General features: G+C 40.6%; 1 protein-coding gene across 3 annotated transcripts in view; it reads left to right on the top strand.

Moving 5' to 3' along the window:
- ATG10 (autophagy related 10) overlaps positions 1-27,592 on the top strand; it is a 58,783-nt gene that overhangs the window by 25,088 nt on the left and 6,103 nt on the right. For all 3 annotated transcript variants that reach the window (XM_079333341.1, XM_079333339.1, XM_079333340.1), the window contains 2 exons: positions 13,006-13,132; positions 19,436-19,533. In XM_079333341.1, coding sequence (XP_079189467.1) covers positions 13,006-13,132; positions 19,436-19,533 — 225 coding nt within the window. The remainder of the gene's footprint in view (positions 1-13,005; positions 13,133-19,435; positions 19,534-27,592) is intronic.

The following is a 27,592-nucleotide window of genomic DNA, read 5'->3' as shown; positions in this document are numbered from 1 at the left end:
CCACTGCTAAGCCTGGTAATATTTTATCTTAATTTTTGAATGTTTGGATTTGGAAACAAAGATATCTAAAATATGAAAATATGTGTTGAGTACTTTACTGCCGTCACTTGTTTTAAAGGTTGCTAATGTTCATAAACAGAACCAGTTTTGGAGTTATTTTAATGAAATAGTGAGCTGTGAAGTCACTAATTTGGGTGGGATTTTTTTGTTTTTGTTGTATTTGGGGTTTTTTGTGGTGGGTTTTTTTTTTTTTTTCCCCCAAGGTTTGAAAATACTCAGCATTTTGGCAATATGGATCAGGGTAACTAAATTATACTCTCTTCTGTTGTGAATTTGAGATGTACCTTTGATCAAAGCTTTTCACTTTGTTTTCACAGAGTAGCTCTTGCTTGTAGGGGGTAGAAGCAAACAGAACAAAGTAACTTTATAAAAGTAATATTGATACAGAACATTCAGTGAGGTCTGTGTTGTCACTTTGCATTGGAATATATTTCCTAAAATCTTCAATGAAACCATTAAGGCAAGAACTTTACCTTGAATTAATCCTTCACTGCATTGCAATGTTAACTTTCAATTATTCCTGTGTTAAGCAAGGAAAGAGTCTCTTCAGGACTTTGCCTTTCCTGTTGTATCTTGGTCTTCTTAGGTTTATTGCTGAAAATTTTGCCCAACTTTTTTAAAGGATAAGCAAACATGGTGCAGCTTTAAAAAAAGTTACAGCACTAAAGACTGTTCTTGAGGATCAAAAGACCTCAGGATAGAGCTGTTTGATATTTGTGTTGCTGATGGTCTTGTAAGTTTGAACAAACTTTATGTCCCATCAGAACTTGTATAATCAGTATTTAGTGTAGTGGTCTGCATTCCTCTTCCATCCTAAAATTGGTTGATAATTAAAACAAGAAAAGTGGGGTTAAATTTCTGTCTAGCTTAATTTTACATGTTTTAATGTACTGATATGAAATAAATGGATTTTTTTTTTTACTATGAAGTGGCGTTTTTTCTCTTTTTTCAGAGTTATGATTGTAGTTTTAATGAACATTCAAGTTTTTTTTGCTTAGTGCTATGTGAATACTTAAGTGCAGGTGAAGGCATGAAGAGAATTTCTGAGTAGAAAATGTGACAAGGTTTTAAACTTTTCTGAAAGTTTGGGGTTTTTTTTAGCAAGTTTAATAATCTGTTGCATTGCCCAGCAGAGCTGTGTTTTTAAAATCTTTTCCCACTAATACCCTAATGCACAGTACTACCAGGATTATCAAACTGAATGTCCACTAGTTCAGATTTATATGGCACACTTCAATTCGGAAATTGTGACATTTTCTATTTTAATATTTACCACCTCGGACCGGAAGGTTTTTCCTGTGAAAAGTGCTCATATTTAACTTCTGTATTGATTAAAGAGCAAGACAAATGTTGAGATAGTGTTTTTTTGTCACGGGGTGGGAATGGCAGCTCTGGTGGAGCTCTGTGCCCTGGGTGTAAATCAGGGCAGAGGCAGGGAGGTCTGTGCCAGTGTGGGGTCCCTGGTGGCAGCAGGGAATGAGGGGCATTTGTCTTGTGATTTGTTGTTCCTGTCAGTGCCGTGTGGCAGGGGAGCAGAGCTCAGATCAGCTCTGGGCACTCCCAGAGTGGCAGTGCTGGTGTCACAAACTCAGATTCCTGCCCCGGATTCCATCTCCTGCTCTATTGACTGCCCAGCTTGGTATCATCAGCAGAACTTGTCAACAATCTCCTGCTTTTGTGCTCAGGCTGTAGAGGAATATTGTGACTAAGATTACTTTACAGTCCAGCTGTAGAGCTGCTTTGTTAGTCGACTGTCTCCTGGTCAATAATTCTCTTTTTAGCTTTCCACATTATTCTCTTCCCCTTTTCCACTTTCTTGTGTATCACATTTTGAACATAATCCCCGTCTTCTCCACTTTAAAGAACTGCTTCCCATTTGGCCTGGTATCAAATATTTTACTGCATACAGCCAGATTGAATCTCCTGCATTTCCTTGTCCACTAATTCAGTTATGTTATCAGGGGAAGATAGCAGGTTCCTTTGGCTTGCTCTCTCTTTGACAAACCAATGTTAAGTTTTAATCCGGTTTCTACATAGCTCTCTATGATTAATTATTCTTTCCTTCAAAGATGGTTCTAGTCCCTTTTGCCATTTTTAAGTACCACCTGAATTTTGGCACTTCTTACTTTTTCCTTTAAACTTAGGCTTCAAGAAATAGGGTTTTTATTTGCTTGCCATACCTCTTTTTTGTTCTCTGTAGGGATTTTCTTTTCATACTTTTGGTATTAATTTGTGAGGCAATTATTCACTCAGATCTGCAGTTTTATATTTTGTTTTCAGTAGTTCAGGGGGTAAATTTTAGGAAGTTTTTGCATCTCTGATTTAAATAAATTTAATCCTCTTCCAAATTCCCCTCTTTCCCCATTTCACTTTTTCTTCTTTAACTCATGATCTCCCTTATTTCTCAAATATTTTAAAAAATCTAAACATAGATTTAGGAAGCTTATCATGGGCAGTTGCTGAACTGATGCTGTTCTGTGGTTGTGTGGTCACCTGGACATTGCAGGCCAGAACACATTTCCCTGTTCACCATACAAAGATCTGTTACCAAATCCTTTCTGCCACTTCTAGAACTTGTAAAATTCCTGTCTGATCCTAGAAAGCAGAGCACACTCTTGGTTTTCCACTCAAGACATTAAAATTTCAATAATCTCTGCATGTCTGATGGCAGATGAGATTCCCACCTGACTTGGTGTCTTGCAGTTGGTTGTTTTTGAGAGACTGAGCAACACCCAACAGTCAAATACACTTAATATCATGTATGCACCTATTTTCACTTGTATGTAATTGTAATCTTTGAGTCAGATTTATTTTATGTGAGCAGCTATCTTGTCATCATCTCAGAACTTTGTGAACAATATTTTTGTTTATTAATTCAGGAAAATTAGGTGAAGAAATAATGCCCATATGTTGCATCTGAAAATACTAGAAACATAATTTACAGGATTGTGGGGTTTTTTTGTTGTTAGTTGGTTGTTTGTTTTCCCCCTGTTTTTTTTTTTTTTTTTTTTTTTTTTTTTTAAATATGTATCTTGCTATTTCCTCATCTGTGTTTTTATTTTCTGTTTGGGTAACAGGCAAATCACTTGCAACACTTTTCCTGGTTTAAAACCCTAACTATAGCAGGGTTCTGTAAATATTAGTGACCGTGGAGTCTTTTTAATTGAGAGAGGTCAGTTTGTCATTTGAACTCGATGGTCTTAGGGGTCTTTGTCAGCCTAAAAGATTCCATGATTCTAGAAAATCCAAAGCAGAGTCCTCTGGGAAAGAAGTCTCCTGTGGAAAAGAGTTCTGCACTCATGCTGTGCATAGGTGTGTTGGTGAAAACAAAGAAATTTATGTAAAAAGGCATCATTAGCCTTTTTTTTTTTTTCCTAAATTGGGTGGAGTCCTCTCAAATTTAGCTTATTAAAGACCCTGGGAGCTGGTTTCTGCAGTCAGTAATTCCTGATCTGCTCACATGTTACTTCCAGACTCAGCTAAGTCAGAAACTCTTCTTTTACCTGAAACATGATGGAATGGGAACCTCAGCAGTACTGTTTGAAATACCATATGGACACCAGGCCTTTATTCTAAAATTATTCCTTAAGGGATTGCAGTTGGGTTACACAAACATATAAACTGCAGTTAAGAAAAAAGTCAGTTGTCTTTGATTTTGGTGCAACACTGCCATTTGTAGCCTCTGCCTTATGAATGGAGACATCATATGGGATGTTAAAATATATTAATATATTTTTGGTTGCTTTTCCTTCCCCAGAATCTCTGGTTTTGCACTTGCCTGAGGTTTAGTATTTAGGAAAGCATGGTCTTGGTTGTCTCCAGATTGATTCCTTTACATAACTAGAGACAATTTAAATAGTAAATATCTTGCTGTAGGACCCTGTTTGGGGTACAAGAGGCAGCATGCAGTACAGTAAAAAGGTTCTTTCACCAAATGTTTAGGAAAATACTTTCCAAGAGATCTGCAGATGATTAGAATTACTGAGTGCTCTCCTCTCTGGCATCCTGTTTTGGAATTGAATGCCTTCAGGACACTTGGAATATCTCAGTTTTGAGAAGCAAGAGTAATTTAACCAAGTCTGTACTTCATTGTCTTAGCTATGATTTCTGTTAGTTGCAAATAGGGATAAGTATATGGAATAACCCCTCAGATACCTTAATCATATTGAAGGAATAAATTGTAGAGCAGCTTTTGAGGGAAATGAGGGCAGATAAAATGTCCCAACAGTCAGAGCCATGTTCTGGCTCTTTGTCTGCACATGTGTACAATTAGTGGCTCTTTCCTTGCTCTTGTTTCCCATCCTGTGGGATGATGAATTTGAACATTTTTTGAAACAACTTGCTAATTGCCTAAAGTATTTTATGCAGGTTATTTATAAAGTTTGAAGGGAAAATTTGATATAGTTATTGTACAGTTGCATGTAGAACAATTTCTTGATGTCCTCCACCTAGTTCTGAGCAATTTAACTACAAAAATAAATCCTTGAAATGAGGTTAATTTATTTAACAATTCAGCCATTTTGCTGATTTTTCAGATGTGTAATATTTTTGTAAGAGTCCATGAGCTTGGCCAGGGCAATTATGTACCTCTGCACCATTCTTGGCATTTTTAACCCTTCTGCCACAGTGGTATTGTCTGGTCATGGTGTTTAGGGTGTTGTTGATCCCATGTTTTCCATCACATACAGCAGTGGGAATATTTGGGTATTCTTAATTCTTTCTTGTCAAATAAAACACAGTTTGAATGGAGACTATTAGAAGCGTCATTCCAGACAAAAACATTGTCAATAATTCATGCAGATTTTCTACTTGGCTTTAAAGAATTGTAAATCAAATTCCAAGTGGTTAAGTTTGCATCAAGACTTAGGACGTACCATATCTCTGGAAATTGAAAATGCCATGTAACACTCCATGCAGTTTTCATCTGAGATCAGACTAATAAAGGAAGCAATCCAGCCACTGTGAATGTCTCCAACATACATTTGGTGTGTTTGGGATCAGTCACATTTAATAACTTTGTTCCTATTTAGAATATTTTTACGGAGTATTTTGTTTGAAATGAACCTAAGGGCTTTTGACCTGCCCCAGTCTGAGCTCAGAGCTTTGCATTTCCTTTGTAACAGTGATTACAGAGTTAAAGGTAAGTGCATCTGTATTGTATCATTTATGAATACAATAAATAGCTTTTCAGAGTGGGCAAAAGCTGAACATACTTGACTTGGTAGGGTCTGCCCCTACCATTAAAACATTTGGTTATTATACTGGGGTATTTCCAAATGCAAACAATCAGTGGATCCTAATATGCTATTTTTTTTTGTCTAAGTGTAGGAACAAATTCAGTTTTTCTTTTGGGGATTTTAGGAGTAACTTCACAGCTATTTTGAGTAATTTCATAATTATTTCTAGTAATAGCTAAAATGTTTGAATTCAGGCTATTTTGAATGTGAAATAGATCATTATAATTTAGTATCATCTTCCTGTTTTCTTAATAAGAGAATAACACATGTGCTTTAGCCCTGAAACACAGTTAAGAGGATTAGATCTCACATCCAAACAAGCCAGTTATAATTAAGCCACATTGTTTATGATTATTGTTTCTAATGGTTGTGCTTATCTAATACAGTCTATGGCCAAACTTAGGTTAGCATCTCAGGTAGCTTTCAAGATGTATCATTTTGTCAGATATTAACTTAATCAGATGCCATTTCCTTTTTGAAGGAAATTCTGCTTCTATTTCTTGCAGTGAGTCACTGTCCCAGTGTCAGAGCTGTTCCCTTGGAGTGTCCTGAGTGGGCACCAGTGCTGCCACTTCTAATTGCAACCCCTTAATTTCACATTTCTTGTTTTTACAGTGCCAGATTTTGTGATAATTTGAGCATTTCTGTCTGTAACTTTTTCACCAGAATTACTGTTAAACACTGTCTGTCAGTCTTGGCATCGTTTTCATACAGTTTCCCATCTGAGAAATTAATGAGGATTTGAGTTTGTCTTCTAAAAAGTAAAGGTTTGTAGGCATTTGCTGTCAGTCTCCCTGTTGAATTACGCGTGGCCAAAACTGGGTTGCTGCTGTGATTCACAAAGCAGAAATAATAATCCTTGTTCTAAAAAAATAAAGCTGACCTAAAATACAGCTGAACTGCTACTGTTGTCTTCTAGTGTAGAATTTTTTTTTCCCGTTTTTTTGCCTGTTGTAAAGCACAGAGCCCAGTCCTGGAAGCACTTCAGTTCTAAAGAAGCAATAATCTTGTGGAATAGTACTTAACCTCAAAGTAGTAGCTTACTCCAATTTGTGCAAATGGAAGATAATGACAAAAATGATGGGAAAATCCTTGAAAAGGAGGCTCAGGGGGCCCTTGTGGCTCTGCACAACTCCCTGACAGGAGGGGACAGCCAGGGAGAATTTGGGATCTGAGGGAACAGGGACAGGAGGAGAGGGAACAGCTCAGGCTGGGCAGGGGAGCTCAGGGTGGAACCAGCAGGAATTTCCCCATGGAAAGGGAGCTCAGGGTGGAATTTCTGCAGGAATTTCCTCATGGAAAGGGAGCTCAGGGTGGAATTTCAGCAGGAATTTCCCCATGGAAAGGGAGCTCAGGGTGGAAGCAGCAGGAATTTCCCCATGGAAAGGGAGCTCAGGGTGGAATTTCAGCAGGAATTTCCCCATGGAAAGGGAGCTCAGGGTGGAACCAGCAGGAATTTCCCCATGGAAAGGGAGCTCAGGGTGGAATTTCAGCAGGAATTTCCCCATGGAAAGGGAGCTCAGGGTGGAATTTCAGCAGGAATTTCCCCATGGAAAGGGAGGTCAGGGTGGAATTTCTGCAGGAATTTCCTCATGGAAAGGGAGCTCAGGGTGGAATTTCAGCAGGAATTTCCCCATGGAAAGGGAGCTCAGGGTGGAAGCAGCAGGAATTTCCCCATGGAAAGGGAGCTCAGGGTGGAATTTCAGCAGGAATTTCCCCATGGAAAGGGAGCTCAGGATTGGCAGTGCCCATGGAGGGTTGCAGTGCCCATCCCTGGAGGTGTCCAGGGAATTCCTGGAGGTGGCACTGGGAGCTCTGGGCTGGGGACAAGGTGGGGATTGGGAGCAGCTGGGACTCCATGGGCTGGGAGGGATTTTCCAGCCTTGGGTCATCCTGGGATTCTGTGATTGTTACTGAAAGGAAAATGGCAAAAATGAGTGGGTACAGGCATCACCATCTCCAACTGCTCCTTTTCCCACCATACTGCCATGGGAAGAAAACTGCTGTAAATTCCTCAGTCTGAGGAATGACCTTGACACGGAACATTGGTGGGGGGCAGTGGAAGGGGTCCCAGGAGGGGCTGCTCTGATGCTCTGTAAGGTCTGTGTCTGCTTCAGGGGGACCTTCTTTTCAGGGGTTACAGGTAGTTTGGGTTGGTCCATCTTCCCCCAGCAGATGAGCTGTGTCCCTGTCTCCTTGGATTTCTTTGCCTTGTTTCACAGATTTCCTGTCATTCCTACCAGAAGAGGTTTCTTAATACACCATGCCTCTGTTCCAGCCCTGTGCAGACAGCCTTGTACTCTCTACATTAAAACAAGAGAAAATGTTTCTTCTGTGGGAGGAGAAAAGCCACCAAATTCTGCATTTTATATGTGACAACTCAGGAAGAATGAGGAGTGATTTTGTAACAATTCCCCACCTTTATGTGAAGACAAAATTCACAACTGTTCTGTTTTCACGGTCTGTTGCTTCTTTTGCTTGAAAAGGCTTTGCTTTCACTTGTGATAGTGGTTTTGAAGCAATCAAAAGACAAATCTAATTTCCAGCTGTTAGAAATGATTGTTCATGCATGAGGAACTACTACAGTTTTATGTGCCATGTCTTTTTTGGGATGTAAGTGTTGGTTTTGGTGTTTTGGTATGCTGTGAATAACAGAAGGCTTAGGGGGTGGGGTGGGGGGGCAAACTTTTTTTGGGAAATAGTTATTTTGAAAACGACTGGATGCTTTCATAGTGTCATGGCTGGGGTGCTGAGTTCAGTCAAAGATTTTCCCTTTGGAAAATTATCTGTTTCAGGGATCCACTACCTGTTTACCTTGATCCCACTGGTGACTTAGTGGCTTTTCAGGACAGCTGTGTCTTGCAAAAGAAAGCTCCTTGCACATGGTATTTCAGGCACCACCAAATGATTTAAGAGACACTTTCTTTCTCTGTTATTAAGTATTTAAGCAAGTTCTCACTTGGATGATGAAATTATAAGAAGTCCAAGACAGTGAGGAGGATTTTGTAGCTGCACACAGAAAATAAATCCATAAGATAACTTTGTTATGCTTTAGATCCTTTCTATCATGTGTTTTCCTCATCTATCACCAATGATGTCAGCACTAGAAAGCACCTGGAGATGGTTGGATTCCCCACATGTTCTTCACATAAGAGTTTATCAATGTACATAAAAATGGTGCAACTGGTGGTAAAGGGTTTTTGTGCAACATTCATGCTGCACTGAAATTCTTCAGGGAGATGTCTGCATTTTTACAGCTGCGGTAGAGTGGGTTACTTTTGAGCACAGTGTGAATATTTAGTAGTGATGAAAAGCAGTAGCAATGAGTAAATGCACTCAGTGTCCCCCTCCCCAGGCAGGGTCACCTTGCTGGTCACTGCATGGTCAGTGGTGGTGGCAAAACTCTGGAGGTGTCAGGGCTGTGCCAGGCTGGGGGGGTGAGATCCTGCACAGGAGAGACCAAAACCTGCAGGAAAATGTCCAGACTGGACCTGCAGGGGCTGCAGCAAGAACCTGGGGCTGAATGCTTGGGAGAACAGAGAGGATCTCGGCACACTGCCACGCCCTGCTCATCAAACTCTGCTTTACTTCTCCCTGATGAACACTGTCCCATCGTTCACTTTCCATGCTCCAGTCTCCCTGTTTGCCAGGGGGAAAGTGCTGAAAGAGCTGCTCCTGAAAGTTCCTGTGTTTCAGTGGTGGCTCTGCACCTCGAAGAGAGAGGAAAAGTGATATATTTTCAACTTTAGAGGCTAAAATGAAATTGGATGTAAATGCATTGCAAACAATGAAGGCAGATTTGCTTATTAATCTGGGTTGCATGTCCTTTCCCCCATCTCACACTGAAAGTAGCCTGTGCCATCTCTTCCCTTGTTCCTGCAGAAGAATCTCAGGGAAACTTTTTCAGAGAAAACTTTCAAGCTTCCCAAAGTATTGTATTCTATTTTCTTCATGTTTCGTGAGGCCATTTACTACCTTCAGAGATTCCCAATTAAAAGCTTTCAACAATTTCTAAGATTTTCAATTAAAGGTTAATTGAAAAACAGGCAGGAGTAAACAGAGTCCAAGGCAGCAAGAGAGGAGATGAGGAGCATGGGAGCTGGGAGAAAGGCAACAGTGTTTGGACATCCAAAGAAATGTTTATTTGCACCACTTCTCTTATCTTTTCCTCAAAAGGGGGGCCTGCTTCTTAATTTAAAAAGGAATTTAGGCTGAGCAAGCAAGTCTAGCTCTGTGGGCCTTTGCAAGTAAGGTGGAGATAGGAAAATGCTTGGTGTCAGCAGGGAAATCCACTTTTTTTAGGTAATTCTGTCACTGTCCCAGTTTACTCTGTCTGCCTTTCCTTCATGTTCTCCCTCCAAAGGAACCTTAACCCATCTCTCCCTGCTACTCTACTGCCACTGAACTACCCAAAACCACAATTAACTCTCTCCTGCTGTCAAATTCACTTGTTACCATAGGTTTTAAACTTGCCTTCCTCATCAAGAGGAATAGAAATAGTACAAATATGTTATTTTGCCTTCAGAATGACACCTGGCAGTGTTTCTTACCTATTGATTTAAATAATTTAGCATTTAAAAAGGAACAAATCAACTTAATTTGTTTTGGGGATACTTAAAGGTTGAGGACAATTTTATATCAATTAAAATCAGTGCTAATTCATTTATGATGGAACTAATGCAATTAATTAGGTAGTTGCTGCTTATCTTCTTTCTAATACATACATTGCTTTTAAACATCTGCTCAATAGACCATTATGATAGCACAGGAGTGATTTTACCTGAGAGCAATAGAGGAGCAGATGCTTCCTGATGACAGCTTCCCAAGTTGTTTAGGAAACAGCCAGTCAGTCCTGGATTCACAGTTTTACCTTGAAGCATGGCAGGCATGCAAGTAAATTTGAAAATCAGAAAAACAAAAAATGAGAAACAAGTTTCTTCATATCCTTTTTAATGACTGCAGTTTGGTTAAAATGCCTTTTTTGGTTGGTGTTGTATATGACATTTTTTTAAGGCTGATGTTTGTGTTTTGTATTTTGTTTTATGGTGTCTGTACACATGTGAATGTTTTGCAGCAAAAGCATTTTGCATTTACAGAACCATCCAAATTTAAATTCGACTTCAGTGTTGTCTAGTACAGTAACTAAAATTCAGCTTTAGGTCAAAAAGAGTCAGAACAACCATCCAAGTATGAAAAGGAAATGGAAACAATTATTCCAAGAAAGAGTTAAAATAGGCTATCATGTCATATATAAAAATAAAGTGTGAGTTTTCCTCTTTTAAAAATAAGTTACACCTGTGTTTTGTATTTATGGCTTTATCAGTAGCTGGTTAAAGAGCAAAAATGAAGTCTTGTGGGCTGATATAAAACTGTCTGAGGCTCCTTGGTTCTAGTGAGCCATTTGTAGATTTTTAGATGTTTCAGAGATCACCTAAAATGACTGTACTCGTTTTATTCATCTCATCAGCAAAGTTCATCTCATCAGCTACAGAGATACCATCAAAACTTGTAGGCTACAAAATGTACTTTCCCTGCAGAAATACTGTGGGCTGTACTTGCAGAGACTGTAAAGAGCACGATTGCACATCAATGATGTGGATTTTTAAATCAGAAAACGTGAAATTGCTGTTTACTGAGAGGAAAGGGGATTAGAGTAGCCCTGAGAAGGATTCAGCTATTTGCCTTTGTGTGCAGGTCTAAAATAGTCACAAATTAGTCATTTTACCATTATACACAAAATGCAGTGTATGCAGACAGTCTTTTTTTCTAGAGCTGTGGTATTTAGCAGAGGAACAGGTAGTCTTGCCATTTCCAGAAGTATCTTTCAGGGCAGGGTAAGCTGGTGACTAAGCAGGAGGCAAGGCCATGGTATCTGATGAAACATTAATGTCTGAGAAACACCATGTAGGCTCAGTTCTGAGCACAGACTCTTTTTCTTCCCCTACACACACCAAAATCGTAGCTGGGTTTGTTTTTTTTGTTTTCCCACAGGCTGCTGATGGTCTGATTTGCTATTCTTACTGAAGCATTAATCAATTCTAAAGAAGGTTCAGCATTATATAGAGAAGAAATTGATTTTCTTCTTGATTTTTTTAAACCTGTATTTTACATATAATCACTGGGTATGACTTGTGTGAGGAGGAAAAGAACTCCCCTTCTTGGTCTGTCACTCTGGGCATGTCATACCTGTCTTTATCTGGCCTGTGACATCAGGAGCAGCAATCATCACTGTCCTTCTGGCAGGCTGGCTTTAGGATCTCTTCACATACATTTTGTGAAACTAAGTTAACCCAGAGAGCATGCTTGCAAACATTCCATTCAGTGCTTTAAGCACTTGTTTTCCCATAAGCCAAAATCAACCATTTTCCTGCAGACATCCAGGATTTACCAGGAAACCTCTGCTCTGTGGCTGTCTGTGATCTTCTCACTTCTTGTCCAAAAATGCAAATCCTTGGTCTGCAGCTTCCCAAGGTCTGGGCTTTCAGTTGTGAACTTGTGTCTCTGCCTCAGCAGCATCTGGGTTTCTAATAGACTAAATTTGGGCAAAGTCACACGAGGAAAAAAAAGCCTGAAAATATCCTGGGTGTCATTAGTTAAAGTTTATCAGGTTTTATATTTCTTCATATATTGATTCATCCATTGCTGACTTGACTAAGGATGTGAGATAAAAATGCAAAATAGCTTTAAATTTCTGGTGTGTTATATGAACATGGTGTTCAGAGGATGCTGGTTCTTCTTTTCTGCTTGGCCTTTTTCTGTTTTGCTTGGACAGATACCATAAGCCAATATTCAGGGTTGCTTGGCAATAGCCAAGTTGTGAAATGCACACCCAACCTGTGGGGCATTATGGTTGCTAAGTTCATGCATGTAAATTTGGGGGTTTGAGCACTGAACGAGTCCACACCCAGAGTGTCTTCTTGGAAAGTTTGTTCTTATGTTTAATCCTAATGGCGTTATTAATTTAATGGTTCCATTTTCAGAGACATTGAGTTATGACAGCTTTTAGAAAAGTCCAAACAACTAGGTGCTTAGCACTGTTAGAATATTAATTTGAAGTGTTGTGAAATTCGTGCTGCAGCTGGGGTATATCTCAATTCAATTAGTTTCATCTATTTTGATTTGTTTCAAATCTACCATAAACTTTAGTACTTTACACCTGGAATATACACTAACAGGGGAAAAAAATAAACCTCTCAGTTTTATTACTGTATTTTATGTTATTATTATAATTGCATTATATGATATATTTTATATTATTAGCAAAAGCAACTCCTGGCAAAAAGCCTTGAAAGAAAGTAGATCAGAGGATTTTTGGTGGATACATTTGATTTGTCTTTTGGCAAGCAAAACCGGATTATTTAAGGATACACTTCTAAAATGGTCTATACTGAATGTAATGAGGAGAGGTACAGCTGAGTCCCCTTATTGTGCCAGTTACTGTGCCATGAAGTTTTAGAGAGAGCCTTAGAAAGGTCTCAGTTCTGGAAAGGCTTGCAAATAGTTCACAGTTTGTGGCAGGAGGTGTGCAAGATGTCTTTGTACGCTTTGGACTTCATGCTAGCGTTGAAAAATTCCCTTGCAGGAGCGGTGCTGTGAAAGGGGTGGTTGCCTTCATTTTGGTTCTGCACGTTTAGTGGGTTGGTGGCAGTTTCCCTGGGTACAAATGCAGATGTTGACGTGCTGCTGTGGTCCCTGTGTGTCGTTTCAGGAGCCCTTGGATGACTGCCAGGCCGCTGGGGTTTGCAGCGCACAAGAAGTGGTTCGCTATGAGTACCACGTCCTGTACTCCAGCAGCTACCAGGTGCCCGTGCTGTATTTCAGAGCCTGCTCTCTGGGTAAGGCCAGCAGGGACTCAGTGTGTTGGGTGCAGTAGACGGTGAAAATTTTGTATCAAGTTGAGAAAAAGTTGTAATAAGAGACGAAGAGGTGAGGCTGCTCACCAGTGAATCTTTCGATGCTCTGGACTCAGAGCTCCAGGAGTGTGGGGATGATATCATCTCAGCCTTCCTCTGGCTGATCTTTGGCTCCTGGCATCTTGCCTGTGGTTGACTGAAACTGCTGGTCATTCTTCTTGTTCTTTTCTTGAAATGGCTACAAAAACCTAATGCTGCAGGTTTGAACTGGGCTGGGCAGTGAGTGGACAGTAACCACAGTGCTTGAGCCACAGTTTGAGCCACCAAGGCTGGGGTCTAAATGTGTGTTTTAAAATATATGCTGTTTTCTGTTTAAATTTGCTGTTTAAGGGAAACTAAAATAATGCCAATATGATATTGACTTTTTTTTTTTTTTTATTGAAGCTGGCTCTTGAAACTCTCTGACCCTGATACGTACATTTTGTTACCCACTGCTCCATGGCTGCAGCCACTGTGATTTCAGCCCCCACCCTGTCAGGGGAGGCAGGAGGAACACTCAGCCTCCCACAGAGGCCACTGTTGGTGTCACTGATTTAATCTGCAGGCAGGCACACAGTGATCACACTGCAGCACAGGCTGTGCTCTGTTCTTTGCTGCCCCAAGCCTGAGTACCTGTGCTCCTGTGGCACCTGTGCCTGCAGTGGTGTGGCCAGCAGGACAAGCTTGTGGCACTTGGGGACAAGGTTAAGTGGTGAGCATAGCAGTATTGGGTTGAGGCTTGGTTCATTTTAGAGCTCTTTTTCAACCTAAATGATTCTATGATCAGCATCTTTTTTGTTTTGAATAATATCTTAACTTTATCAAGATAAAGATGTCTGAATGTTGCCAGTGATATCTTCTGCTTTTTAATTAAAAAGTAGCTTAAGCTGCTTTGAATGTGTTTGGTAGATTTAATCACTCTCTGCCTTATATTGTTTAATGGTTTCTAATTTTGCAGTGTTAGCGTTTCAAAAAGCACTTCAGATTCAAAACTGAAGAACAAAATTCTCGTAGGCTCCCTGTTGGAAAGATTTTAGTCTGAGGTGCAGTTTAAGGAATGGATAATTTGGGGTAAATTTTCAGAGTGGGACATGGGGAACTGGGGACATTGCTCTGCCTTTACCACCACCAAAACTCATTTGCACACATCCTGTTGCAAATTTATTTCCAGCATTATTAACAGGCATTTGCAAACATGCAGTGTTCTGCCTTTGAACTTATTGTGCAGACAGGAAGATAAAGGTAGTTTTGCTGTGAGAGACGGGTTAGCCTATTTGTGGTCCTGAAAAATGTCATCCTCTTGATTTTTGCTGAATTTATAGTGCAGTGTCTCCACAGAACAGGACAGAGATGCTGCAGGTAGAGGAAGTAGGACAGTATCTCTACTGTACTGTACTTCCATATAATTAGTATTCACCATAAGCAGTTAATCACCAGAGAAGAGCTCACAGAGACAAAACAAGTTGTTTAGCTTGTCAGCACCAGGGAATCGGAGGTGTTGAAACATGACTCCTTATAGCTGGAACTGGATATTACAGGAGCCAGTGGATGATCTAATGCACAATCATGGTATTATGTGCCAACAGCTCCCCTTGCAGTGCAGAACTGTAATTGCTCCTACAAGTACAATTATCTTTTAAAACACTTCTTGGGAGCCTTTCACAATGGAAAACAAGGGCTTTTTTTAGATGCTTCCGAAGGTCACCTGGGTTCTCTTCAGCGTTTTACATTCTCTTTTAAATTATAACAATATCTGACTCTTGAAGGGAGCAGGATACAAAATTCTGGCAGTAAGTGTGTTTCCTACAGTGTTACCAGCTGGTATTCTCTGATTTTAATTATGGGCAGCTTACTTTTGAAAATGAGGAATTCTGTCTTCCCTGCACATTGTTGATCTGCCTCTGTTGTGCTGTCTGAAGGTCCCAAAGTGGGATTTTTGGAAAGGTACAGCTGGCACGTGCTCACAGTCTCTTGAGATGCCTGAGCAGACTATCCTTTGTCTTGTCTCAAATTTGCTGTGAAGAAAACTCTGTGAGTTTTCCCTGAGTTATTTTCTTTTGAGGTAATAGTCCATGTGATGGGCTCCTCACTTTGTTTGCCAGACAATCAGCAATACTCACTGCATTCCTCACCTGCACTAATCAAGGAACAATCTCACTGAGACTCACCTCAATTTCCCAGTCTAAATGCCTACCATTATTTGCAGGCTCAGTAACAGGAGGAGTTCCTCACAAGTCTCCTTGAGCTGTTGCTGGTTCCCCTGGGATCCTGTCCATACTGATCCCTGTGCTAATTAGAGCTGGCTGTGGGAGGTAGAGGTGAGCAGTCATCCTTCCAGTGGTTCCACAGTCCTGCCCTGTCTTGCCCTCCCCAGCACAGGGCACAGAGCTGGAATTCAGAGCTCTGCTTCCTCCCATCACACCTGGGAAACAATAATTCTTCTGTTCAACCTGGCTGAGGGCTTTTGCAGTATTCACTTCCTCCCTTTGTATAACAGCAGCTGATGCCAGCCTGTCCAAATCTGTGCTCCAACAGGCACTTTACAAACTTCTCTGGAATGATGAAATAAGTGAAATACTTCCTTTCTCCTACTGCATGTCAGTCCAGCTTCCATTTGCCTGGTCTCTCAGTCCCTCCTGGCAAAAAGGCTCCCTGTAGAGTTTCTGGGGGATTTTCCTGTGATCTCCAGCTTGGTTGGCATCCTCAGGAGCTTGTGCCAGTGAAAACATCCAGTTTTCACTTCTCTCTGCTGGAAGTTATGTTCAGGCATTACAGATCACTTATTCCTACAGAAGGAAAAAAGTTGCATTATATCCTTGTCCTTGCTGTCTTAATTGGATTAAATATCTGATTTTCTTGAACTGATATTTAAACCTTTTTTTCGTTGTTTGTGAGTTAAAGTTTGCTACATAAGGTGGTATCAGGTAAGGTTTAACATTTTGATTGCAGCAGAACTAAAACATTTTGAGAGACATCTAAACTTTTTTGTAGTCTCAGGATGGATTTACAGGGAAGATCTTGTTCTATGCAAGGACAAATACTTCAGTTGAAAATAGTGATTAAACATGAAGAGATTGCTTGGTTAGGTGTTTGGGAACATTGTAGGGTACAAGAAGATATTTTTAGGCAGTGTATATATATATAAGAAACACTTTTCACTGCCTCATGATACTTTCCTCGTGGCATATATTCCTAATTTCAGACCTGCAGAAGTCACAGTCAAGTGCCAGGAACTCAGGGCAGAGGCTGATTTCTCCAAAATCAGCCCTGTGCCTGCCATACCATCCAGAAATGGAGGCCTTCTTTCTTCCCCTGGCTTCTGAGACTACCAGATAGGTAGTTGAAGAAATGCATGAACCCCTGCTGATATCTGATGTCAGCAATTAGCCCTCTTGGAGACAGATGGTATAGGCAATTATCCTTCCCCTTCAATGCTGGCATCAGCCAGATGGGCTGAGCTAGGTCCAGTAAGCTTTCTTTAATCAGCAGAGTATTTTCCTCTTTTCCTAGTCTTTAAGATGTCAAGGAGCTTCCTTTTTTCCCCTGAACCATCCCCATCTGAAGCCAGCCATTCAGAACCCTCTTGCCATAGATTAGAAAACCCACAGTGAGGTAGCAGCAGCACAGGTGAGCACAGGCACCATTCAGGGATCACCCTGTGTGTAGAGGAAATAATGGCTCATCTCACACTTCTTTTTCCTGCAAAGGCAGAGGAGGCAGCATGAAATCTGGCTAAACACTGAAAAGAAAGAGCAGGACTGATGGGAGTCAACAAGGACTGCACCCTCACTCCTCTAAAGAGGAGAAAAGCAATGGGGTTTTCAGGCTGACCTGCTCAAAATGCTCTCTCAGCTCAGTGACAGCTAAATTCCTGCCAGTAAAAACCATGCTAATCAGTGGTTAGAGAGAGAGCTTCTGAGATAGGGCAACTTCCTCCAGCCCTGAAGGCATGACTTTCTGTATTCACAGCCACACTGGGCCTGGCTGAAGTGCTTTTCAGAATACAGATTTACTTCCTGAGCAAAAAAACATGTAACCACCATGTCCTTTCTCAGAAACACAGCTGCTCTAAAGACCATATCCTTTAAGAACTGGTTTTACTGTGGCTTTGGACATAAATGAAATTGGATAATTTCTATGATCATATATTCTCTTAAGCCATATGAGTGTTTTTTGTCTTTTGGCAATGGTTTCTTAAAATTGTTTCTTTATAAAACACATCAGAGTGATGTGCACTGTTTCACCCAATGTCAAATAACCTTTAATTGAAAATCTTAGAAACTGTTGAAAGCTTTTAATTGGGAATCTCTGAAGTTACTAAAAGCCCTGACTAAACACAAAGAAAGTATAATACAGCCTGAGAAGCCCGAAAATTTTCTCTGAAAATAAATATGAAATTTGTCTGCCTAAAGAATTTCTGGTCTTTGCAGAAATTAAGGTCCAGCTGAGAACTGCAGCTCCTGTGTGGTGTAACAGCTTCACCTTGCTGCTGTGAGAGGGCACTCAGTATTCTGCCTTTTAACTATTTCTTATTTGTGGTGACGTGATCAAGGTAACCCCAGCTGGGCAGTCAAGAAGCCTTTCTCAGAATAAAACCTTGAGACACACAGCAAGTTGTGTCCTTGTGGGTGGATGGTGACTAAATAAATGCATGGACAGGTGAATCTGGAGCCTCCACCTTCCTCTGCTGCCCCTTCTCATGGCTTGGTGCTGCTGTTCCCTTCCTGTTCTGGCTGAACTTCCCAGTTCAGCTCCATCCCAGGGAAAAAAAAAAGAGGCACAAAGGCAAGAGGCTGCTTGGCTCAGCAGGTGCCACAGTGGGCCCTTGTTGCCAGCAGCAACAATTACTGACTGCTGTGTCAGACCAGCTGGATGTTTGAGGTCTCAGTGGGTTGCAAGAATGTTTAACAGGGCTGCTAAACATGTGAGAGTGCTGGAAAAAGGGGGTAAGAGTGCTCAAAGAATACAGATCTGTGTTTAGAGCAAGTCTGGGAGCTTGTGAATAGAATGAATTCACCCTGTGGTAAAGATAAAACTCGTTTGTAACTGTAGCATGTTAATATTTCAATATCTTCTGATCATTTCTAAACATGGGATTAGCAGAATCAGAGGAATCCATTCCATGTGTATGTGAATCTGCTCAGTGTCATTATAAAAATTCCAGAGAAAGGTGTACAGAGCACAGTCCAGAGTGGCAAATCACTAGATGTTCACTAGAACATGTGTTATTGTAGATGTTACAACTGGACTTTCTCTGTTGAGAATGAAATTGCAGGTACACATGGCATTTCATATCTCCTTCCCACAGCTGATCTGAGTGTAAATACACCCTTCTAAAACAAAATTAGGAAATTTCTATGTGAATGTTAGGCTGTCTCCAGCACAGCTCTGGTATCTGTCATCACAAGACAGTGGATGTGATGGTCTAACCTTCATGAGAATAGCATGGAAAAGCTGATTAATATGCTGTTGCCCCCTCAGATACTTCCTTTGCCATGTTATTCTGCTATATTGTGTTTATAAAAGTTCAGAACTTCATGCTTTTTTATAAATATGTGCAGAAAAACAGAGGCTGTAGGCAGCTGATTTGAACTTGTGTCTAAACATGGCATTCAAATGTTAATTGTGTGAATAAATCTTTTTCATTTTACAGACATGCAAATGTCAGTAGAATGAAACTGATTATCAGAGGATGATGGTTTCTGATACCTGATAAATGCCAAGATGAAGGTACTTATTCAAAGTCTGTTGAAATACTCTGTTTGCCATTAAAAAAATCATTAAAAATGCTTATTTTCTAAGTGGTTGACACTAGTATCTTGGCATCACAGCTAAAAGCCTGATGCAGCAGTATTGTATAAATGCAGCTCAGGAAAACATTGTGGACACACCAAAATGCAGTAATTATCTGTTACCTGCAGAATTTTGTTCCTTAGATTTTCTCCACTCTCTCATTATGAGTTGCATATGTCTGCAGTTGGTGACTCTTCATGATGCTATTTTGTGGTTTTTAATCCACCTTAATCAAAACTTTGTTTTACAAAACTAGTTACACTTCACACCTTGCAGTCAGTACAGTGAGTTGTTACTCTCAGGTGGCAGAGAAGAAAACTGAACAGGGAATTGTAGTTATGTGTGCACCTTCAGTCAGGATTTGAACCATTATCAGTTTTGATTTTCCTGTTCTGTATTAAAAATACAGCATGCTTAAGAGCTTTGTCTGAAGGTGGCTGTTTCCTCCCCCAGATGGAAGGCCTTTAACCCTGGATGAAATATGGGGAAGTGTTCATGCATCCTACCAGGCTCGTCTGCAGGAGGGGCCCTGGGACACTATCACACAGCAGGTGAGAATCCTCTGTCCTTCACAAAACTGGGGAATGCAATATATGCATCCTCAGTGGCCTTATTTCTCTCTTGGAAGAAGGAAAAAAAATTAAAATACTAAAAAAATATTTTTGTCTGTATCATGTCATGCTGAACCATTTTCCAGCAATTGTTTCAGTACTGAATTTTGAAGGATATATAAGTGTTCACCTTTTGAGGCTTGCTTTTACAGTATCTCACATTTAAAATACTATTCCAAAGCCAGTCCTCAAAAATTCAGGCAGTTCCTGAGTAATTGTAAATTTGGGTAAATACAAAAGCAGACTTATGTAAATAAAACGTATCAGTGTAACATTTCATGGACTGTCTGGTAATAAAATTACTAAAAAAGACTGTAATTTTCAGTTTCAAATAGACTTTCACCCTTCAGGATTGAACAAGGGAAAATTGGTTTTCTATCCAAAAATAAGTTGGTGCTGTTTAATAGTGCCACATGGCTCAGAGCTGAGCTGGGTGCTCTGGTGTCTTCCCTTTGCTCCAGGTCTCACATGAAAATCTGAAAAATAATTGAGACACTGCAGGTGTGAGTTCTTTTCCCATCCAACCAGGATACCAACATCCTTCCCCTTCCCCCTTCCCCTTCCCCCTTTCCCCTTCCCCCTTCCCCCTTCCCCCTTCCCCCTTTCCCTTCCCCTTCCCCCTTCCCCCTTCCCCCTTCCCCCTTCCCTTTCCCTTTCCCTTTCCCTTTCCCTTTCCCTTTCCCTTCCCCTTTCCCTTCCCCTTTCCCTTCCCCTTTCCCTTCCCCTTTCCCTTCCCCTTTCCCTTCCCTTTTTCCCCTTTCCCTCCCTATTTTTTGATGTTAGCTGTTTCCAAGCACTCAGGTCTCTCACCACAGCAACATGACAAGGATGTAACATCCACCAGGTCGTACAGGTGCTCCCTTAATTCAAATAACACAGTTTAATTACAGGATGCCTGTTTGTAGATGGTGCTCAGCCATGGGAACACAAGCAGCATTCTTGTATTTGCAGCCACAGACTATTATTTATCTTACAGCAGCTTCCTGAGAACCAACCAAGCCATGGGTGTTCTGGTGATTGCTGTGCATGTCTGAGTTCCAGTTGTGAGCTGGCAAGTTCTTATGATACACACTTTTCACATGAAGCATTAATTACCTGGCTTGTCTGTGAATGAAGATGAGGAAATTGGGTTTTAATAACGTAATTTAATAATGCGACACTACTGAGAATAAAGCATAAATGGGATGTTTGGAATGTGTGGAATCAGAGCTGTGGAAGCCAAAAGGAAAACCAGGTCACTCCCACATGGGGATTATTTTTGCTTCTTAAGGGATAGTAAAGTAAAAACTGTCCTGCATCTAATAACTGGAGTTGTGTGTGGGATTCATACACACAAATTCCTGCAGAAACAGGGGTTTTGGGTGGCAAAATGTGTGGAGTGATGAATGTGCTTCTGGGACACTCTCCAGAGGTGGTACAGCCAACTGAGTGCAGTGACAAACACAGGAAGAACATTTTGCAGAAATTAGCAGAGTTAACAGCTGCAAAATGTGACTTTCTGTTAACTAAGAAGATTATGGAAGATAATAAAAACTAGCCTGCAAGCCTCAGATCAAAGCAAGAGTCAGGTCTACAAGAAAAAAATCTGTTTTTCTCCATCAAATGAATCAGGGTTCTGAACTGAAATACGGAGTTTTGTCTTGCCTTGCTGCTTTTCTGCTGACCCATTTTGTTATGTGGGTTAGGCTTTGCCTGCAGGGACACAGATCCTATAATGCAAGTCACTGGGCAAACTCATCAAATCAGGCTTGAGCACTCAGTACACATGAGCAGCAGAGTAAAAAGGTTTAGGATTTTAATCCAAAAGAGACACAAATTTTAGATGCTGCAAGCACTCCACCACTGGGAAGAAAAATTGAGTTTGCCGAGGGTCCATGCATGTTATTTAACTTTTAACTAGGGCTGATCTGCACTGTGATTGGCAGACAGGAAAAGAAAGGCTTACTGACTTTTTGGGACTTTTTTCCCCATTTATTTCATGAAGTGAGAGTGCCAGGCCTGTGCACATTTCTGGTTCAACTATATTTTGGTATATACAGTCTGTGGTACAATAAATCTATAATAAAACACATCTCAGAAACTGAGACAAGCTGCAAAGAGTGGAGATATTTGACATTTGCAAATTTTAGGTAAAATTTGTACTTTTATAGTTACTTTTGATTATGGTGGAAAGTTATGCTCATTTCCAGAGAAAACATCCTGAAATAATTTTCCTGACTAGATTACTGCAAAAAGCAGAAGTCAACTAGTTACCTTCTCATAAATAAATTAACATGATAAGGTTGCATAGTATTTTATAATGATAATTGATAAATGGTGATGATTTAATTGCACTTCCTCTAGTAATAATCTTAAAATGCTCAAATGAAGTTCCTGTGATTGGCTTTCTTGTGAGTTAAATCTCCCTGGGGTCTTCAGTCATCCCTCCTCTACATCCGGCGATAACTTGCTTTAGCTGTTTTAAATAATACAAATCAATTAGAGCACACAGCTGTTTAACAAAACTTCCAAATGTTGCTACAGGTCTCTGTGGGTATTTCCTGATGACTTATAATGACATCAATTTAGCACACCTGGTAAGATCTGTGTGAGCTGGAAGTGGCTTAATTCTGCAATGACAGGAAAATTAAGGAGTATTTATGGATTACTGTTGCCTTCCAGAAATGTTGCCAGTTGTGATTTTCAGCTTCTTTTTAGGAGGATTCAGAAGTGGAATTACAGATATTGCAGCCCCATCTCCTGAATTGTGTACTTGTAAGTTGGTGGGTGCTTTTTAGTGTTATTTATTTATATTAGTAATTTAAATATGATATAAACATGCGTTATACATATGATGTATAATATTTGTATTAGTTATTTATAAAATATTAGTTACACACAAATACATAATGGCACTGCCTGAACAACTCAAACTTACTGGCCCTTCTCTGTGTAATAAATGTAAGAAATAGCAGGTGTAATGTCTCAGTTAGGAAGGCAGCAGCCCAAAAGTGCCATGGTCAAGTGCTTGAAGGAGAAGCAAATTGAGAAAATAAAACCTCATAAGAACAGGAAAAGGGTTCAAGAAAAAGAAAAAAAAAAAACAGAGTGGAGAACAGAAATGAGACAAATGGGGAGAAATCTTCCCAAATATGAAGGTGAACATATTTTTTTGACATTGGCAGTGTGTGGTGTAAGAATCAGGAATTAAAAAAGAAAATTAGGTAGCTAATTTGTAGAGGCTGCATTTGACCTTTTATAATTTTGGAAACCTCTCTGAAGATGAGTAGGAGATGTGAAGCAGCAGAGTGGCTCTGTGGTTATGGCCAGAACTTCAGGCTGTGTGGCCTTGGTTGGGTCATATCTGTGGAGCTGGAAATGCAAGACTGAAAGCCTTTTTCTGTTAGGATGGCTGTGGAATAGGCATTGTCAGGGTGTGAATTTTCATCCTGCTGTGTCTGAGGCTCCACACCTCTTTTGAAGTGCCTTCATCAACATCCAGCCTTCACATCCAGGTGTTTTCCACAGAGAGTGTGTGTAACAGTGCTGGATTCAGTCACCTGTTAGGAGGTAAACCCACTGATTTCTCAGGCACCCTCTGAAATTTAGTAGTAGTGGAATAAGGAATTGAAAAGAAAATGGGTAAAGACACTACTGATCCTTCATAATTTTTTGGATGGATATTTATAAAAGTGTAGACAAAGCAGAAGGACTTTTGCAGGGGGAGAGACAACACTCTGACAAATGTGTTTCTAGGACTATGATGAAGCTGAGTATTAATGTAATTAATTCTTGATGAGCACAGATGCCCAAGTCCATTTCTGATTCTTGTTACTTCTGCTCATCCATGCCTTCCATTAATTCTTTTTCTATATGGAAACAAACTAGCAAGAGAATTTTGTAAGCTGATGAATGAAGCTGATCACAGTCAGCAGCATCACCAACAATTTTGTTTTTTAACAGAATGATGTTGTCATAAAGCCTGACCTTCCCCTGAGGAAACAAAGTCGTAAACACAATCAAGTATTGTGCTAATCAATGCTTAGTGATGATGGAATGTAAAACCAAACATCCAAGGGTAGAAATCGAATTGCATTATTGCAGGAGGCTCAAAGGTTGAAAAACTACCCCATAAAACAAGAACAAAAGTTGGTGACTCCAAGGTCCTGCAGAAATAGTCAAAAGTTAATCTGTGAGTTGGGATTCCACAAGACTCTGGAAGTTGTGGAGCACATGTGTCCATACATGGCTCCCCTCCTTTTTAACCAGTGCTGCTCAGCAATTATTTCTGCTACCAAAGTGCTCCCAGCCATGGGAGGGGACACATTTCATGTGTGACACCTTGGCTCTGGATTTGCCAGCAAAAAATGAGTATTTTCCTGGTTTAGCCATTTACTGTCACTGCAAATAAAGTAACTCAGACCATTCTGATACTGACTATATCCTATGTTCCTGAATAGTGAGTGACCAGGAATTCTGCATCTGGTTTTTGTCAACCATTCATTCCTCAGTTTCATCTAAACAAGGTGTTTTTCTTCTGTCATTTGATACTTAGCAGGTAGTTTTGCTATGTCCTTTCTGTCATATCAAAAGTATTCAACCAAACTTAAGTTATGGAAATTACAGCACAGAACTGCACTTATTTCTGAGTTAATCCAGAGTCTTTTTCAACCAGGAGTTAGGAATCTGGAGGACATATTCTTTATGGTACCTCAATAATCCTGTCCATTACATCACTTAATTTATAGCAGTGTTAACAGAAAAATCAATAAACATTATTTCTAAAATGTCAGGGATGTTAATAGTGTGATTTAAAAAGGGAGAAAGAGTCAAAACTCTGAACAGAACACATTGATATAGTGTTGTAGAGGCACATCTTGCTGAAAATGTGATAGGGAGGATTTAAATCATTACGGCTCAGTCATTTTGAAAAATGTGGTAAGGTAGCTATTCTTAGACATACAAATCTTTCTTGCCATATTGTGGGATTTTGCTAAGTGGGGGAGGCTGTATACAGTATTTCTTAACAGAAGGTTGCTAGGATCGCTCTTAACGAATTTCAGTTGCATCAACAGTTGCTATGGATCCCCTGCTAATATTTTTGGAAAATTATTAGTACAACTTCCTGAGAAAAGGGAATCTTACCAGTGCAGACTGGAAAGCTGTTTGACAGGGGGAAGATACAAGGATGGCAAAGCTGGGTGGGTATTTACTTCCCACTAAAATCTTCTACGATGTGTTGAACTCCTGGGGTTTAAACCAAGCTGTAGTATTGTACAAGCTACCAAGGAGGTTTTATTTTAAAACTAGACACTGATTAATAATGTTCAGCTGCCCTACAGTTTAGTCATGCTTTTCCCCATAAGACTTCATGGACAATAATCTAGTACAACTAATTTCGTAGAGGGAAAAGACCGAATAATGAACTAATACTAAATCCAGAGTAAATACAGAAGCTTAATGGATAAGCAGCTGACAGATGTGCAGCTGATGGCATCTACCAGGACTTGTGCAAGGCATGTGACACTGTCTGACATGACATCCTTGTCTCTGAGATGGAGAGCCATGGGTTTGGTGGGTGAGGGATGGGGCTGAGTGCTCACACTCAGGGACTTGGGGTCAGTGAGTCATGTGTAGGTGGAGACCAGGGAGGATTTTTGGGACCATGGGGACCTGATGGAGCTCAGCAGGGCCTAGGTCAGGGCAATCCCAGCACAGGCTGGGGCTGAGCAGGTGGAGCAGCCCTGGAGCAGCCCTGGGACCCCAAAGGCAGATCTGTGCTGGCTGAGCCCCAGTGTGGGCAGCAGGGCAGGGGGATCCTGCCCCTCTGGCCCAGGTGAGACCCTGAGCACCTGCAGAGCTGCCCCAGCCCTGCCCAGCACAGCAGGAGCTGCAGCTGCTGCAGCCAGGCCAGAGGAGGCTCAGGATGAGGCAGGGATGGAGCAGCTGCTCCAGGAAAGGCACAGCTGGGATTGTTCACTGCACAGGAGCAGCTCTGGCTGAGCTCACAGTGCCCTTGCAGGGCTGGAGGAGCTGCACAAACATGGACAGAGACAATTGCCAGGGGCTGCAGGGACACACACAGGGAATGGTCCCAGTGCCACAGGCAGGGCTGGCTGGGATTTGGGGCAGGAATTGTTCCTGGCAGGGTGGGCAGGGCTGGGATGGGATTCCCAGAGCAGCTGTGGCTGCCCCTGGATCCCTGCAGTGCCCAAGGCCAGGCTGGACACTGGGGACACTGGGAGGGGTCCCTGCCATGGATGGGTGACACTGGGTGGGCTTTAGTCCCTTCCTACTTCAGCCATCCTGTGATTCTCTATAATTTACATGCAGAGATAAAAGCACTATGAAGTTGCCTGCCAATTTCTTGGACATAATTCAGGACAGAGTCTCAAGTCCCAGTACTATTGTTACTTGAGTTGCTCTGAATTGAAGACTCCAGTAATATTTTCCATGCAGATTCATATAATTAATTGAACAAATTACAATATAATAGTATTGATTCTCTTGATTATTTTCTACTTCTGAGAAAAAATCTGTTTCAGTGCTGTGCATTGCTTTTACAGATAATTTATCTAGCAGTGGTTCTTCTTCCAGAGAGCTTCCCAAGCAGAGAAATGTGGAGTAAGTTGTAAGAGCACGTTCCCTGCCTGGTCTGGCATTTCTCCTTGTAAGGTGAGGTGGGTTCTGTTCTGTCTTCCCCCCACCATAACCACTGGCTGTTCACTACTGGAATGAATCTGCCTACTGAACATTCCCTCCTTATGGAAAAATCAAATCCTAAATTACACAACAACACTGACTGCACAGTGTGAAAGAAGTGAGGATCATATATGGCACACTCAGATCCATTTGAAAGGCCACAAGGCATTATAAACATAGTTTTTCTTACTTTATTAATAAAAAAAGCATTTTAAGTGCTGCTGAAATGTGAGTTAGGTATCTGTGCTAACAGAGAGCAGTTTGTACCTAAGCACCTGCACTCTCAAGGGGTGGCAGCAGATAGTGTCAGCAGTTCAAAAGCATTTAGACAAAATCATGAGGCTACTTGTCCATAAATGGATGCAAAATTACCTGGCAGGAGTGTGTCCTCCAGTGCCCAGATCTGCTGCAGCAGTGCAGAGAGAGCCCAGGCTTGTGCTGAGGGAGGAATTCCTGGGATTATGGGATGAACCCTTTCAGGCCACTTTTGTCAAATGCCAGCATGGGTTTGTTGGCTTTTTTAAAATTTTTTTTTTTTTTTTATAATTTTTTAATCAGGGTAGAAAATCTGTCTCCAGTGTCTTTTCCATACTACCACAGCTTGTTGGATCGTTTAGTTTTGCACCTTAGATGAATCTCATAACTTAAGAACAGATTTTAAATAGTAATTAATTAAGACTATATGCTACATAACTAAAATGGTGACAACTGAATTAATCTACTTTTGGCAAGCATGGAAGAAGAATCATCTGTTTATTTTCTTAGGAAAATGGCTGAGATGCCATTTCTTGACAATGTAACTATGGACCTGCCAATTTTTAAGTATAAAGTTTTCTTGAAAAATCCTAAATGCATAAGTTACGTGCTTATGAGAAGCTTTAAAGCCTTAAAAGAAGCTTGTTAAGCTTTAGAAACATGCCTGAGTGTCACCTACTGCTTTGATTCCTCCTGTTCTTAAAATTAATAATTCAAACCTTGTAATATATATATATAAAATATATAATTAGAGATCAGCAGTGCTGGCTATTCTTGATTACTGTTTTGCTTGTCCTGTATTACCTCTCTTTCAGGGGTCTTGTGTTAGTTTTTTAGTACCTTTAATCAAACAATAAAGTTTTTAAAACAATAAAAAGTAAAAAATAATTACCACCTCTAGAATCAGGCAGAATTGGAGCATAAAATATGAATTGCATATTTGGAAGGCACCTTCATTGGGATCCACGATGGATCTGAAACAGCAGATGCAAAGGGGTAGGCGTGGTTCATCTCAGAGAAATCCTGGCTGTGTTAAGTGTCCTTGTATTTCTGTGTTGTAGGA

Source organism: Erithacus rubecula, assembly GCF_903797595.1.
Source record: "Erithacus rubecula genome assembly, contig: scaffold_96_arrow_ctg1, whole genome shotgun sequence".
NCBI classification, from domain to species: Eukaryota; Metazoa; Chordata; class Aves; order Passeriformes; family Muscicapidae; genus Erithacus; species Erithacus rubecula.
Note: the sequence above shows the minus strand (reverse complement) of the source record. Positions and strands in the feature narration are given on the sequence as shown.